Below are 15,346 nucleotides of genomic sequence, written 5' to 3'. Positions count from 1 at the left end.
CTGAGGACAAAATGGCGACACTGGGATGGGGACATTGAGATGGGGACAAGATGGGGACAGTGGGATGGGGACAATGATGGGCTGGTGACAAGAAGGAACAGCGGAATGGGGACAGAATGGGGACATTGAGATGAGGACATCAGGATTGGGTTGGGGACAATGATGGGGTGGTGACAAGTGGGGACAATGGAATGGGGGCAAAATGGCGATATTGAGATGGGGACAAGATGGGGACAGTGGGATGGGAACAATGATGGGCTGGTGAGAAGTAGGGACAACGGAATGGGGACAGAATGGGGACATTGAGATGGGGACAGTGGGATAGGGACAATGATGGGGCGGTGACAAGAAGGGACAGCGGGACGTGGACAAAATGGGGACATTGAGATGGGGACACTATGGGTGGGTGACAAGAAGGGACAATGGGATGGGGACAGTGGGATGGGGACAAAATGGGACATTGAGATGGAGACATCAAGATTGGGATGGGGACAATGATGGGGTGGGTGACAAGTAGAGAGAATGGAATGGGGACAAAATGGGACACTGGGATGGGGACAATGAATGGCAGGTGACAAGAAGGGATAGTGGGACAAGAAGGGACAAAATGGGGACATTGAGATGGGGACACTGATGGGTGGGTGACAAGAAGGGACACTGGAATGGGGACAAAATGGTGACACTGGGATGGGGACAGTGGGATGGGGACAAAATGGGACATTGAGATGGGGACATCAGGATTGGGTTGGGGACAGTGATGGGGCGTAGTGACAAGAAAGGACAACGGAATGGGGACAAAATGGCGACACTGGGATGGGGACATCAGGACTGGGATGGGGACAATGATGGGCAGGTGACAAGAAGGGACAGCAGAATGGGGACAAAATGGCGACACATTGAGATGGGGACAAAATGGGACAGTGGGATGGGGACACTGATGGGCTGATGACAAGAAGGAACAGTGGAATGGGGACAGAATGGAGACATTGAGATGAGGACATCAGGATTGAGTTGGGGACAATGATGGGGTGGTGACAAGTGGGGACAATGGAATGGGGGCAAAATGGCGATATTGAGATGGGGACAATGATGAGGTGGTGACAAGAAGGGGCAGCAGAATGGGGACAGAATGGGGACATTGAGATGGGGACAAAATGGGACACTGGGATTGGGATGGGGACACTGGGATAGTGACAATGATGGGCTGGTGACAAGTAGGGACAACGGAATGGAGACAAAAAGGGGACATTGGGATGGGGACACCAGGATTGGGATGGGGACAATGATGGGCTGGTGACAAGAAGGGACAGCGGGACGGGTACAAAATGGGGACATTGAGATGGGGACAAAATGGGACATTGGGATGGGGACAGTGGGATAGGGACAATGATGGGCTGGTGACAAGTAGGGACAATGGAATGGGGACAGAATGGGGACAGTGGGATAGGGATGGGGACACTGGGAGGGGCACACAATGGGGACAAAATGGGGACACTGGGATGGGGACATCAGGACTGGGATGGGGACAATGATGGTCTGGTGACAAGAAGGGACAACGGAATGGGGACAAAATGGGGACATTGAGATGGGGACATTGAGATGGGGACAATGATGGTGTGGTGACAAGTAGGGACAGTGGGATGGGGACAATGGGACATTGGGATGGGGACATTGAGATGGGGACAATGATGGGGTGGTGACAAGAAGGGACAACGGGATGGGGACAAAATGGCGACATTGAGATGGTGACAAAATGGGACACTGGGATGGGGACAAAATGGCGACACTGGGATGGGGACAATGATGGGGTGGTGACAAAAAGGGACAACGGGACGAGAACAAAATGGCGACATTGAGATGGAGACATTGAGATGGGGACAAAATGGGACACTGGGATGGGGACAATATGGGGACAGTGGGATGGGGACAATGATGGGCAGGTGACAAGAAGAGACAATGGGATGGGGACAAAATGGGGACAAAATGGGACATTAAGATGGGAACAGTGGGATGGAGACAAAAAGGGGACATTGGGATGGGGAAACCAGGATTGGGATGGGGACAATGATGGGGCGGATGACAAGTAGGGACAGCGGGACGGGGACAAAATGGGGACATTGAGATGGGAACAAAATGGGACACTGGGATGGGGACAATGATGGGGCGGATGACAAGTAGGGACAACCGAATGGGGACAAAATGGGGACATTGAGATGGGGACAAAATGGCGACACTGGGATGGGGACAATGATGGGGTGGTGACAAGAAGAGACAACGGGATGGGGACAAAATGGGGACAAAATGGGACACTGGGATGGGGACAAAATGGTGACACTGGGATGGGGACAACATGGGGACATTGAAATGGGGACACCAGGATTGGGATGGGGACAATGATGGGCTGGTGACAAGAAGGGACAACGGAATGGGGACAAAATGGTGACATTGAGATGGGGACAGTGGGATGGGGACAATGATGGGCTGGTGACAAGAAGGGACAGCAGAATGGGGACAAAATGGTGACATTGAGATGGTGACAAAACGACAACATCGAGACGGGGACACCGGGATTGAGGGGACGCATTTTATCCCCCTTTTTACTATTATTTAACATTATTTTTCAAAATTATTTTAATTATATTTTTAATATTATTTTTTTTTCTCGTCCCGTATTTCCAGGTTTTTCCTCAAGTTTTTCCTCAAGTGCAACCAGAACTGCCTGAAAAACGCCGGGAACCCGCGGGACATGCGGCGCTTCCAGGTGACACTTGGGGACACTTGGGGACACTTGGGGGAGATGGGGAGGGTGAAAGCGACCCCAAAAAGATTCTCCAAAGGGGTCGAGGCGCGTTTGGGGACTCGATTCCCCCCGAACGGGGGGAATCGAGTCCCCAAACGCGCCTCGACCCCTTTGAAAATCCCAAATCCGCCCTATAAAAGGTGACAGATCCAGGTGACACTTGGGGACCCCAAAAAGGAGTGGAGGGGACCCCGAAAAGATTCCCCAAAGGGGTTGAGGGCAATCTGGGGACTTGATTTCCCCTAAATGTCCCCAAATGCGCTTCGACCCCTTTGAAAATCCCAAATCCGCCCTATAAAAGGTGACATTTGGGGATGTCACGAAGAGGGTGGATGGGACCCCAAAAAAGGGGTGGAGATGACCCCAAAAAATATTCTCCAAAGGGGTTGAGGGGAATTTGGGGACTCGATTCCCCCTAAATGTTCCCAAATGCGCTTCGACCCCTTTGAAAAACCCCAAAACCACAAAAAATCCACCCCTGTCCTATAAAAAACCCCATATCTGGCTGAAAAACCCTAAAAAAGGGTGAAAGGGACCCCAAAAAGATTCCCCAAAGGGATCAAAGTGAATTGGGGACTCGATTCCCCTGTGGGAATTTTTTATTGGGGTCGTCTGTCCTTTGAAAAACCCCAAATCCACAAAAATCCACCCCTGTCCTATAAAAAAACCCCAAATTCAACTGAAAAACCCTAAAAAAGGGTGAAAGGGACCCAAAAAAGATTCTCCAAAGGGGTCAAGGCGAACTGGGGACCCGTTTGGGAGGAATCGACTCCCCAAATTCGCTTTGACCCCTTTGAAAAAATAAAAAACCCCAAATCCACTAAAAAATTCAATTCTCGCCCTATAAAAAAATCCCAAATCCGCCTCGACCCTATAAAAAAAAACCCCCAAAAGTCTGGTCCCATCCTCCCCTCATTCGCAGCTGGGTCCTGGGCCCCCCCCCCGAGGTTCATCAGGGCTCGGTTTTAACGAGATGTTAATTGTGACATTTCGGTGATTAACGACCCCATTTGCATCGAGGCACCGGCGGGCGGCGATGGGAAAGGGGGGGTTTGTGGGGTTTTGTGGGGTTTTTGTGGGGTTTGGGGGATTAGGGAGGGTTCCTTTTAGGGGAATTTGGGGAGTTGGGGTGGTCCTAAAAGGGGGATTTGGGGTGTGGGATTTGGGGGATTAGGGAGGGTGACTTTTAGGGGAATTCAGGGGGCCTTGAAAGGGGTTTGGGGTTTGTGGGATTTGTGGGATTAGGGAGGGTTCCTTTTAGGGGAATTTGGGGGGTTGGGGGTTTGTGGAGTTTATGGGATTAGGGGGATTAGGGAGGGTTCCTTTTGATGGAATTTGGGAGGCCCTAAAAGGGGGATTTGGGGTTTATGGGATTTGGGAGATTAGGGAGGGTGAATTTTAGGGGGATTTGAGGGGTATGGGGTGGCCCTAAAGGAAATTGGGGTGCACTGGTGGGAATTTGGGGGGCTGGGAATTTTTGGGGCTGAGGGTGGCCCTAAAAGGGGGATTTAGGGTTTGTGGGGTTTGGGGCATTTGGGGGATTAGGGAGGGTTCCTTTTAGGGGGATTTGGGGAGGCTGAGGTGTGTGAGATTAGGGGGGAATGGGGATGGGGGGGAGGTTCCCTTTTAGGGGATTTGGGGGGCTCTAAAAGGGGTTTAGGGGGTTTGGGGGATTTGGGGGATTAGGGAGGGTGATTTTTTAGGGGATTTGGGGCTTTGGGGTGGTCCTAAAAGGGTTTGGGATTTGGGGGATTAGGGAGGGTGACTTTTAGGGGATTTGGGGGGTTTGGGGTGGCCCTAAAAGGAGGATTTGGGGTTTGTGGGATTTGGAGTGGACAGGGATGAGGGGGAGGTTCCCTTTTAGGGGGATTTGGAGGATCTGGGGTTTGTGGGATTTGGGGGATTAGGGAGGGTGAATTTTAGGGGATTTGGGGGGTTTGGGGTGGTCCTAAAAGGGGTTTGGGGTTTGAGGGATTTGAGGGATTTGAGGGATTTGGGAGGGTACCTTTTAGCGGAATGTTTGGGGTTTGGGGGATTTGGGGAATTAGGGAGGGTGACTTTTAGGGGATTTAGGGGGGCCTAAAAGGGGTTTGGGGTTTGGGGTGTGTGGGATTTGGGGAGATGGGAAATTCTCATTTAGGGGAAACTAGGGGGCTGGAGGTGACTCTAAAAGGGGTCTGGGGTGCCCTGGGGGGAATTTGGGGGCTGGGGGTGGCTGTAAAAGAGGGATTTGGGGTTTGTGGGATTTGGGGAATTTGGGGGATTAGGGAGGGTTCCTTTTTAGGAGGATTTGGTAGGGGGTTGGGATTTTAGGGGGCTGGGGTTGTCCTAAAAGGGGGTTTGGGGTTTGGGGGGTTTGGGGGATTTAGGGGATTAGGGAGGGTTACTTTTAGGGGAATTTGGGGGCCCCTAAAAGGGGTTTGGGGGATTTGGGGGACTAGGGTGGGTGACTTTTAGGGGGGATTTGGGGGGTTTGGGGTGGTCCTAAAAGGGGGATTTGAGGTTTGGGGTGTGTGGGATTTGGGGAGATGGGAAATTCTCGTTTAGGGGAAACTGGGGGGTTTGGGGTGGCCCTAAAAGGAGTTTGGGGTTTGTAGAGTTTGGGGGATTTGGGGGATTAGGGAAGGCTCCTTTTAGGGGGATTTGGGGGTTTGGGGTGGTCCTAAAAGGGTTTGGGATTTGGGAGATTTGGGAGGGTGACTTTTAGGGGAATGTGGGGGATTTGGGGAGGTCCTAAAAGGAGTTTGGGGTTTGGGGGATTTGGGGGATTAGGGAGGGTTCCTTTTAGGGGGATTTGGGGCGTTTGAGGTGGCCCTAAAAGGGGTTTGGGGTTTGTGGGATTAGGGGGGGGGACAGGAGGTTCCCTTTGAGGGGGATTTGGGGGAGTTGGGGATTTGGGGGGCTGGGGGTGGCCCTAAAAGGGGTTTGGTGTCCCCTGGGTGTCCCCACGGCATCCTGGGGGAAGGACTTTGGCCACCTGGGTGTCCCCTGGAGGGACTGGGGAACACCCTTGGGCCACCCCTGTGACACTGTGGGGACACCACAGCCTGTCCCCCTGTGGTGTGACAGGGTTGGGGACACCTTGGGGACATTGTGAGGACCAGGTGGGGACACCACAGCCAACCCCCCTGTGGTGTGACAGGGGAAGGGACGCCATGGGGACACCACAGACCAGTCCCCCTTTGGTGTGACAGGGATAGGGACACCACGGGGACACCATGGGGACACCACACACAGTGTCCCTGCGGTGTGACAGGGGAGGGGACACCACGGGGACACCACAGCCGGTCCCCCTGCAGTGTGGCAGGGGAGGGGACACCATGGGGACATCACAGCCGGCCCCCCTGCGGTGTGGGAGGGGAGGGGACACTGGGGACACCACAGCCGGTCCCCCTGCGGTGTGACATGAATGGGGACACCGTGGGGACACCACACCCAGTGTCCCTGCAGTGTGACAGGGGAGGGGACACCACAGGGACACCAGAGCCGGTCCCTCTGCGGTGTGACATGAATGGGGACACCGTGGGGACACTGCAGGGACACCACACACAGTGTCCCTATGGTGTGACAGGGGAGGGGAGGGGACACCACAGCCGGTCCCCCTGCGGTGTGACAGGGGAGGGGACACCACGGGGACACCACAGCCGGTCCCCCTGCGGTGTGGCGGGGCAGGGGACGCGGCGGGGGTGACAGTGTCCCCCGGTGTCCCCACAGGTGGTGGTGTCCACCACGGTGCACGTGGACGGCCACGTCCTGGCCGTGTCCGACAACATGTTCGTCCACAACAACTCCAAGCACGGCCGGCGCGCCCGGCGCCTCGACCCCTCCGAAGGTCAGGGGACAGCTTGGGGACACCTGGGGACAGCTTGGGGACATGTGTTGGGACCCCCGCAGTCCGGCGTGGCCCCCCCGGGGTGATCTCTGTATCCCCACCCTGCTGTCCCCAATGTCACTGCCTGTCCATGTTTTGGTGGCCATGGGTGCCTCCCCATCTGTGTCACCGTGGCCACCTTGGGACACCTGGGGACATCTTGGGGACATGCCATGGGACCCTGCCATTGTGGCCTGCCACCCCCAGGACAATCTCTGTGTCCCCAAGTGTCCTTGCCTGTCCATGGTTCGGTGTCCATAGGTGCCTCCCCACCTGTGTCACCATGGTCACCTGGGGACACCTTGGGGACATCTTGGGGACATGCCATGGGACCCTGCCACTGTGGCCTGGCACCCCCTGGGGTGATCCCCATGTCCCCACCCTGCTGTCCCCAAGTGTCCCTTGGGTGTCCATGGGTGCCTCTGTCCCCACCTGTGTCACCGTGGTCACACGTGCGTGTCCCCAGCCATGTCCATGTGGCCACCTGTGATTGTCCCTGTTTGGGACCCCAGTCTGTCCCCAGTCATGTCCCTGTGGCCACCTGTGTCCCTTCCCAGCCATGTCCATATCCCCATGTCCCCATGCCTGTCCCAATCCATGTCCCCATGTAACTGTGGCCACCTGTAAATGCCAGTCCATGTCCCTGTCTCTCCCAGTCCATGCCCTTGTGTTCCCATCAATGTCCATGTCCCCATGTCTGTCCCCATCTATGTCTGTGTGTCCCCATCCATGTCCCCATGTCCCCATCCATGTCCCCATGCTTGTTCTTGTCCATGTCCCTCTACCTGTCCATGTCCCCATGCCTGTCCCCATGTCTCTCCCAATCCGTGTCTATGTCCCCATCCATGTCCCCATGGCTGTCCCTGTGTCCCCATGCTGTCCATGTCCCCATGCTTGTCACCACGTCTGTCCCCATCCATATCCATGTCTCCATGCCTGTCACTGTGTCCCCATGCCTGTCCCCTCTTCCCTGTTCCCAGCCCTCTCTCTCCACCCCTCCATGTCCCCACCATCGCTGTCCCTGTCCCCTCCATGTCCCCTCTGTGTCCCTGATATCCCTGTCCCCTCCATGTCTTCACCATCACTGTCACTATCCCCTGGGTGTCCCCACCATCGCTGTCCCTGTCCCCTCTCACCCCTCCATGTCCCTGCCCTAGCTGTCCCTGTCCTGTCTGTGCCCGCCATCGCTGTCCCTGTCCCCTGGGTGTCCCCACCATCCCTGTCCCCTCCATATCTCCGCCATCACTGTCACTGTCTCCTGGGTGTCCCTGCCATCCCTGTCCACTGGGTGTGTCCCTGCCATCGCTGTCCCTGTCCCATGGGTGTCCCCGCCATCCCTGTCCCCTCCATGTCCCCACCATCACTGTCCTTGTCCCCTGGGTGTCCCCGCCATCACTGTCCTTGTCCCCTCCAGCAGCCACGCCGTGCATCAAGGCCATCAGCCCCAGCGAGGGCTGGACCACTGGCGGGGCCACCGTCATCGTCATCGGTGACAACTTCTTCGACGGCCTCCAGGTGCTCTTCGGCACCGTGCTGGTGTGGAGCGAGGTACGGGGGGACACTCTGGGGACACTCTGGGGACACCGAGGGGACGCGGGCTGAGGTTGTGTCACCCCGCAGCTGATCACCCCGCACGCCATCCGCGTGCAGACGCCGCCCCGCCACATCCCGGGTGTGGTGGAGGTGACACTGTCCTACAAGGCCAAGCACTTCTGCAAGGGCGCCCCGGGACGCTTCGTCTACACCGGTGAGCGGGGACGGCCACGATGGGATTGGGGACAATGGGATTGGGGTGGGGACAGAGGGATTGGGGCAGAGGGATTGGGACAGCAGGGTTGGGGTGGCGACAGCAGGAATGGGATGGGGACAGCAGGGTAGGGACAGAATGATGGGGGTGCGGACCGAGGGATTGGGACATTGGGATTCAGGTGGGGACATCAGGATTGGGACAGCAGGGTTGAGGTGGGGACATCGGGATTGGGGTGGGGACAGAGGGACAGAGGGGTGGGGACAGCGGGAATGGGGATAGCGGGATTGAGGCAGAGGGATGGGGACAGAGGGATCGGGGTGGGGACACTAGGAATGGGATGGGGACAGCAAGTGGGGACAGAGGGATTGGGGTGCAGACAGCAGGATTGGGGTGGGGACAGAGAGACTGGGATGGGGACAGCGGGAATGGGGATAGCAGGATTGGGGACAGAGGGATTGGGGTGGGGACAGCGGGAATGGGGATAGCAGGATTGGGGACAGAGGGATTGGGATGGGGACAGCGGGAATGGGGATAGCAGGATTGGGGACAGGGATTGGGGTGGGGACAGCGGGAATGGGGATAGCAGGATTGGGGACAGAGGGATTGGGGTGGGGACAGTGGGATTGGGACAGAGGGTCTAGGGTGGAGACACGGGGAATGGGATGGGGAATGGGATGGGGACAGCAGGTGGGGACAGAGGGGGTTGGGGTGGCGACAATGGGACAATGGGATTAGGATGGAACAGCGGGACTGGGGTGGGGACAGCGGGATTGGGGTGGGGATAGCGGGATCGGGACAGAGGGATCGGGGTGGGAACAGAGGGGTGGGAACATGGAGATTGGGACAGCAGGGTTGGGGTGGGGACAGAGGGACTGGGACATCGGCATTGGGGTGGGGACGGCGGGATTTGGGCCAGTGGGATTGGGGTGGAGACACCAGGAATGGGATGGGGACAGCAGGTGGAGACAGAGGGCTTGGGGTGGGGACAATGGGATTGGGATGGGGACAGCGGGAATGGGGACCCAGACCTTTGGGACAATGCCACAGACCCCCGGGAAAGGGACAGTGACCCCAGGGAGGGGACAGTGACCCCTGTGAGGGTGACACAGCCCCCGGGGAGGGGACAGTGACGGCGGCGTGTCCCCTGTCCCCAGCCCTGAACGAGCCCACCATCGATTACGGCTTCCAGCGCCTGCAGAAGGTGATCCCCAGACACCCCGGGGACCCCGAGCGCCTGCCCAAGGTACGGGACAGGGGACAGGGGACAGGGACACCCCCGTGGGACAGGAGGGACACGGGGGTTCCCTGGCAGTGTCCCAGGGGAGAGGGTGACAGTTGTTGTGTCCCCTGGGTGTGACAGAGCTTGGGGACACAGAGTGGGGGGCAGGGGGTGACACGAGGGTCGTGGGGGGACACAGGGGGGACCATGGGGGGATACAGAATGGATGGGGGGACACAGAAGGGATGAAGGGACACAGAGGGGACATTGGGGACACAGAAGGGATGAAGGGACACAGAGGGGACATTAGGGACACAGAATGGATGGGGGAGGGATCAAGGTGACCAAGGAGGGGACACAGGGGGACATTAGGGACACAGAAATGGGGGGACAGGGGGTGACACAAGGGTCATGGGGGGACACAGGGGGGACATTGGGGACATAGAATTGGAGGACAGGGGGTGACACGAGGGTCATGGGGGGACACGGGGGACACTGGGGACACAGAGTGAGGGGGGACACGAGGGCCATGGGGGTGGGCTGGGGGGTGCAGCATCCCCCCTTGCCCCCTGTCCCCTCCCTGTCCCCTCCCTGTCCCCAGGAGGTGCTGCTGAAGCGCGCGGCAGACCTGGTGGAGGCGCTCTACGGGGTCCCCCACAGCAACCAGGTGGGTGGGGACAGCCTTGGGACCCCCCTGGACCCCCTTGGGGACACCCCCGGGACCCCCCTGGGACCTCCCCAGGACCCCTCTGGACCCCTGGGATAACCCCCCTGGGACCCCCATGGTGGGGACACTTCTCTGGGACCCCCTTGGGGACACTCTGGGGACCCCCTGGGACCCCCCTGGGGACACTCCTTGGACCCCCCTGGGGACACCCCCGGGACCCCCTTGGGGACACCCCCGGCACATCTGGAAGGTCCCTGTCCCCTCCCCATCCCGGCCCGTGGGTGACCCGGGAGGTGACACGGGCTGGGACATGTCGGGGTCACCCCAGGCTCTGTGGGTGGTGGCGTGATACCGAGGGTGACAATTCAGGGTGACATGATGGTGGAGGGTGGCGCTTTGGGGTGACACCGAGGGGTGACACTGCATGGCGACACTGTGGGGTGGCACTGTGGGGCGCCATCCAGGGGTGGCATCGAGGGGTGACACTTTAGGGTAACACTGTGCTGGAAGGTGACACTGAGGGGTGACATGAGTGACACTCATGAGGGGTGACACCAAGAGGTGACACTGCAGGGCACCATCCAGGAGTGACAATAAATGACACTTTAGGGTGACATGGTGCTGAAGGGTGACACTGAGGGGTGACACTGGGGTGACACCAAGGAGTGAAACTGTGGGGCGCCATCCAGGGGTGACAATGAGAGGTGACCTGGGGGGACACTCACAGATGTTGGGGACACTTTAGGGTGGCACTGTGCTGGAAGATGACACTGTGGGGTGACACTGTTGGGTGACACCAAGGAGTCACTTTGTGTGGTGACACCAAGAGGTGACACCGAGAGGTGACACTATGGGGCGCCATCCAGGGGTGACAATGAGAGGTGACCTGTAGGGACATTCACAGGTGTTGGGGACACTTTAGGGTGACACTGTGCTGGATGGTGACACTGAGGGGTGACACCAAGGGGTGACACTGCAGGGCACCATCTAGGGGTGACAATGAGAGGTGACACTTTAGGGTGACACACCAAGGGGTGACACTGCGGGGCACCATCCAGAGGTGGCACTGAGGGATGACACTTTAGGGTGACACTATGCTGGATGGTGACACCAAGGGGTGACACTACAATGTGACACTGCAAGGTGACACCCAGAGGTGCCACCAAGCAGTGCCACCCTCACTCGGTGACACGGCCACCGTGTCCCCAGGACGTGCTGCTGAAGCGGGCGGCCGACGTGGCCGAGGCGCTGTACAGTGTCCCCAGGGCCCCCGCGCATGTCACTGTCCCCTCCTTCGGCGGGGGACAGCTCGGCCTCGCCATGGGCGACTCCCCGCAGGGCTCCGAACAAGGTGCGCGGTGGCCTTGGGGTGACGGGAGGGTTTTGTCACCTGTCCCAAGGTGCGCGGTACCCTGGGGGTGGCGGGAGGGTTTTGTCACCTGTCCCTGTCCCAAGGTGCGCGGTGGCTTTGGGGTGGCGGGAGGGTTTTGTCACCTCTCCCTGTCCCAAGGTGCGCGGTGGCTTTGGGGTGGCGGGAGGGTTTTGTCACCTCCCTGGCTGGTGTCACCACCTGTCCCTGTCCCAAGGTGCGCGGTGGCCTCGGGGTGGCAGGGGAGGGTTTTGTCACCTCCCTGGGTGGTGTCACCTGTCCCTGTCCCGAGGTGCGCGGTGGCCTCGGGGTGGCGGGAAGGTTTTGTCACCTGTCCCTGTCCCAAGGTGTGCCGTGGCCTGGGGGTGGCAGGGGAGGGATTTTGTCACTTCCCTGGCTGGTGTCACCTGTCCCTGTCCCCTCAGGGCTCCCCAAAAGTTCTGAGGTGGCCTCGGGGTGGTGGGAAGGTTTTTGTCCCCTCCCTGGTTGGTGTCACCTCTCGCTGTCCCCTCAGGGCTGTCACCAAGCTCTGAGTTGGCTTTAGGGTGGTGGGAGGCTTTTGTCCCCTCCCTGACTGGTGTCACCTGTCCCTGTCCCCTCAGGGCTCCCCATAAGGTGGCCTCGGCAGGTTGTGTCCCCTCCGCAGGCAGTGTCCCCGTGTCACTGTCACCAAAGTGTACGGTGACCTCGGGGCGGGCTGTGTCCCCTGTCCGGCGGGCAGTGTCACCGTGTCACCTTGTCGCTGTCCCCGCAGGGTTCTCGCGCAGCCCCGGCTCGCCCCCGGCGCGGGGTTTCGGCCCCCCGGGCTCGGCCCCCCAGCAGGGCTTCGCCGGGGCCAGCGGCGGCTTCGGCGGGGCCACCATGGCCGGCCTGGGGGTCCCCGGGTCCCCCCCGAGCTTCCTGAACGGCTCCACCGCCACCTCCCCCTACGCCAGTGAGTGACACACGGGGACACCCGTGGGGAGGGGACAGGGGGTGGTGAGGGGGTCACCAAGGGCTGTCCTTGTACCTGTCCTTGTACCTGTGTCTCTCCCTGTCCTCATCCCTGTTGCTGTCCTGACTCTGTCCCCATTCCCTGTCCCCATCCCTGTCCTCACCCCTGTCACTGTCCTGGCTCTGTCGCCATCCCCATCCCCGTCCCTGTCCCTGTCCCCATCCTTGCCCCCATCACCATCCCTGTCCCCATTCCCTGTCCTCATCCCTGTCACTGTCCTGGCTCTGTCCCCATTCCCTGTCCCCATCCCTGTCCCATCCTTGTCTCCATCCCCGTCCCGATCCCTGTCCCCGTCCCTGTCCCCATCCCTGTCACTGTCTCCATTCCCCGTCCCCATCCCTGTCCTTGTCCCCATCCCATCCCTGTCCCCATCCTTGTCACTGTCCTGGCTCTGTCCCCATCCCCATCCCTGTCCCCATCCCTGTCCCATCCCCATCCCATCCCCTGGCGCTGTCCCCTGTCCCCAACCAACCCACGTGCGTGTCTGTCCCCTCAGTCCTGCCCGCCAGTCCCCCTCTGGGCGCCTCGTCTGTCACTGTCACCTCTGGCCCTGGCACGGCCACCCCTCCCGGTGGCTTCTCCTTCTCTCCGGTGACGATGATCTCGGCCGTGAAGCAGAAGAGCGCCTTCGCCCCGGTGCTGCGGCCGCAGGGCTCCCCCCCGCCCGCCTGCGCCAGCGCCCTGCAAGGTGAGGCTGTCCCCGAGGCCACCAACGAGGCCACCGAGGTCACCGAGGTCTCTGCGGCCTAGCCCTGCGTGGCTCGGAGGGTCCCCAGTGTCACCGCGCTCCTGTGTGTGGGTGTGGTTGGGTGTGTCTTGTGGCTCTCTGCGAGTGTCCCCAAGGTCCCCAGTGTCCCCAGGGTCCCTGACCAAGGTCCTCACTATCCCCAAGGTCCCCAGTGTCCCCAACACCCACCCCAAGTCCCCCTGCCCCATGGAGGGTCCCCGGTGTCACCACACTCCTGTATGTGGGTGTGGTTGGGTGTGCCCTGTGCCACCCTTGTGCCTCTCTGCCACTGTCCCCAGGGTCCCCAGGGTTCCCACTGTCCCCAGGGTCCCTGACATCTGTCCCCATGTGGCTCATGCACCACAGAGGGTCCCCAATGTCACCACTCTCCCTGCCTGATTTCCCTGCTCATACCCGAGGTTGTCCCATGCCACCCTCATCCCTGTCCCCCAGTGTCCCTGGTGTCCTCAAGGTCCCCAATGTCCCCAACACCTGGGGACAGTGTGACACTGGGGACCCTGCCCCACGGAGTGTCCCCGCACTCTTTGCCTGATATCCCTGCTTGATGTCCCTGCCCATACCCAGGGTTGTCCCATGCCACCCTTGTCCCTGTTCCCCATGTCCCCTGGTGTCCCCAGTGTCCCTTGGCTGACGCTGTCCCCACCCTGCCCAGACCCAGCTTTCGAGGACTCGGACAAATTCCACGCTCCGGCGCGGCCGCTCCAGGGCTTGGCCTATTCCTAAGGAGAGGCTCCGGACCCCCCATCCCGCCGGGACAGGAGCGGGGACAAGGACTGGGGACACCCCTGTCCCCTGTGCCCTCCCCTTGGAGCTGGGGTGGCGCCGGAGCCGCCAGGCGGAGCGGGACGAGGGGACACGGCCCCGCGATGTCCCCACCCCGGGTGACCCCGGCCTGGCCCGGCTGAGGGGGGACTCGGGGAAATCCTGGAATGAGCCAAAATTCCTGGGTTTGGCCTCGGGAAGAGGCGGAGAGAGCCGGGAATGGGGGAAGAGGAGATCGCGGGATGGAGGTGCCAGGATGGGCGGGATGGGTGATCCAGGTGGGATGGAAGTTCCGGGATGGGATGGATGATCCAAGGTGGGATGGAAGTTCCGGGATGAGATGGATGATCCAGGTGGGATGGATGCTCTGGGATGAGATGGATGATCCAAGGTGGGATGGAAGTTCCGGGATGAGATGGATGATCCAGGTGGGATGGATGCTCTGGGATGAGATGGATGATCCAAGGTGGGACGGATGCTCCGGGATGGGATGGATGATCCAGGTGGGATGGAAGCTCTGGAATGGGATGGATGATCCAGGGTGGGTGAGATGATCCAAGGTGGGATGGAAGCTCTGGAATAGGAGGGATGATCCTGGCTGGGATGGATGAACCAGATGGGATGGATGTTCTGGGATGGGATTGAAGCTCCAGGATGGGCTGGAGGATCCAGGTGGGATGGATGGTCCAGGAGAGATGGATGCTCTGGAAAAGGATGGATGATCCAAGGTTGGATGGATACTCCAGGATGGGAGAGATGATCCAATGTGGGATGGAAGCTCTGGAATAGGAGAGATAAACCAGGTGGGATGGATGTTCTGGGATGGGATTGAAGCTCCAGGATGGGCTGGAGGATCCAGGTGGGATGGATGGTCCAGGAGAGATGGATGCTCTGGAATGGGATGGATGATCCAAGGTGGGATGGATGCTCCGGGATGGGATGGATGATCCAAGGTGAGATAGATGATCCAGGTGGGATGGATGATCCAGGTGGGATGGATACTCCAGGATGGGAGAGGTGATCCAATGTGGGATGGAAGCTCTGGAATAGGTGGGATGATCCAGGTGGGATGGGTGCTCCGGGATGAGATTGAAGCTCCAGGATGGGGTGGATGATTCAAGGTTGGATGGTTGATCCAAGGTGGGATGGATGGTCCAGGAGAGATG

At 59.4% G+C, this 15,346-nt stretch overlaps 1 protein-coding gene across 1 annotated transcript in view; it reads left to right on the top strand.

Moving 5' to 3' along the window:
* LOC310909702 (transcription factor COE4-like) overlaps positions 1 to 14,721 on the top strand; it is a gene marked incomplete at its 5' end in the record, with an annotated part of 31,942 nt that extends 17,221 nt beyond the window's left edge. Inside the window, 12 exons of the mRNA XM_083861795.1 lie at positions 2,680 to 2,761; positions 6,515 to 6,632; positions 8,086 to 8,219; positions 8,292 to 8,418; positions 9,576 to 9,664; positions 10,242 to 10,307; positions 11,517 to 11,658; positions 12,431 to 12,610; positions 13,167 to 13,358; positions 14,071 to 14,496; positions 14,534 to 14,571; positions 14,609 to 14,721. Coding sequence (XP_083717921.1) covers positions 2,680 to 2,761; positions 6,515 to 6,632; positions 8,086 to 8,219; positions 8,292 to 8,418; positions 9,576 to 9,664; positions 10,242 to 10,307; positions 11,517 to 11,658; positions 12,431 to 12,610; positions 13,167 to 13,358; positions 14,071 to 14,141 — 1,201 coding nt within the window. The 3' untranslated portion in view covers positions 14,142 to 14,496; positions 14,534 to 14,571; positions 14,609 to 14,721. The remainder of the gene's footprint in view (positions 1 to 2,679; positions 2,762 to 6,514; positions 6,633 to 8,085; positions 8,220 to 8,291; positions 8,419 to 9,575; positions 9,665 to 10,241; positions 10,308 to 11,516; positions 11,659 to 12,430; positions 12,611 to 13,166; positions 13,359 to 14,070; positions 14,497 to 14,533; positions 14,572 to 14,608) is intronic.
* Between the last annotated feature and the right edge of the window lie 625 nt (positions 14,722 to 15,346).

The sequence above is a fragment of the Zosterops lateralis genome (genome assembly GCF_965231275.1).
Source record: "Zosterops lateralis genome assembly, chromosome: 5".
NCBI classification, from domain to species: Eukaryota; Metazoa; Chordata; class Aves; order Passeriformes; family Zosteropidae; genus Zosterops; species Zosterops lateralis.
This window is presented reverse-complemented; position numbering and strand designations above follow the sequence as displayed.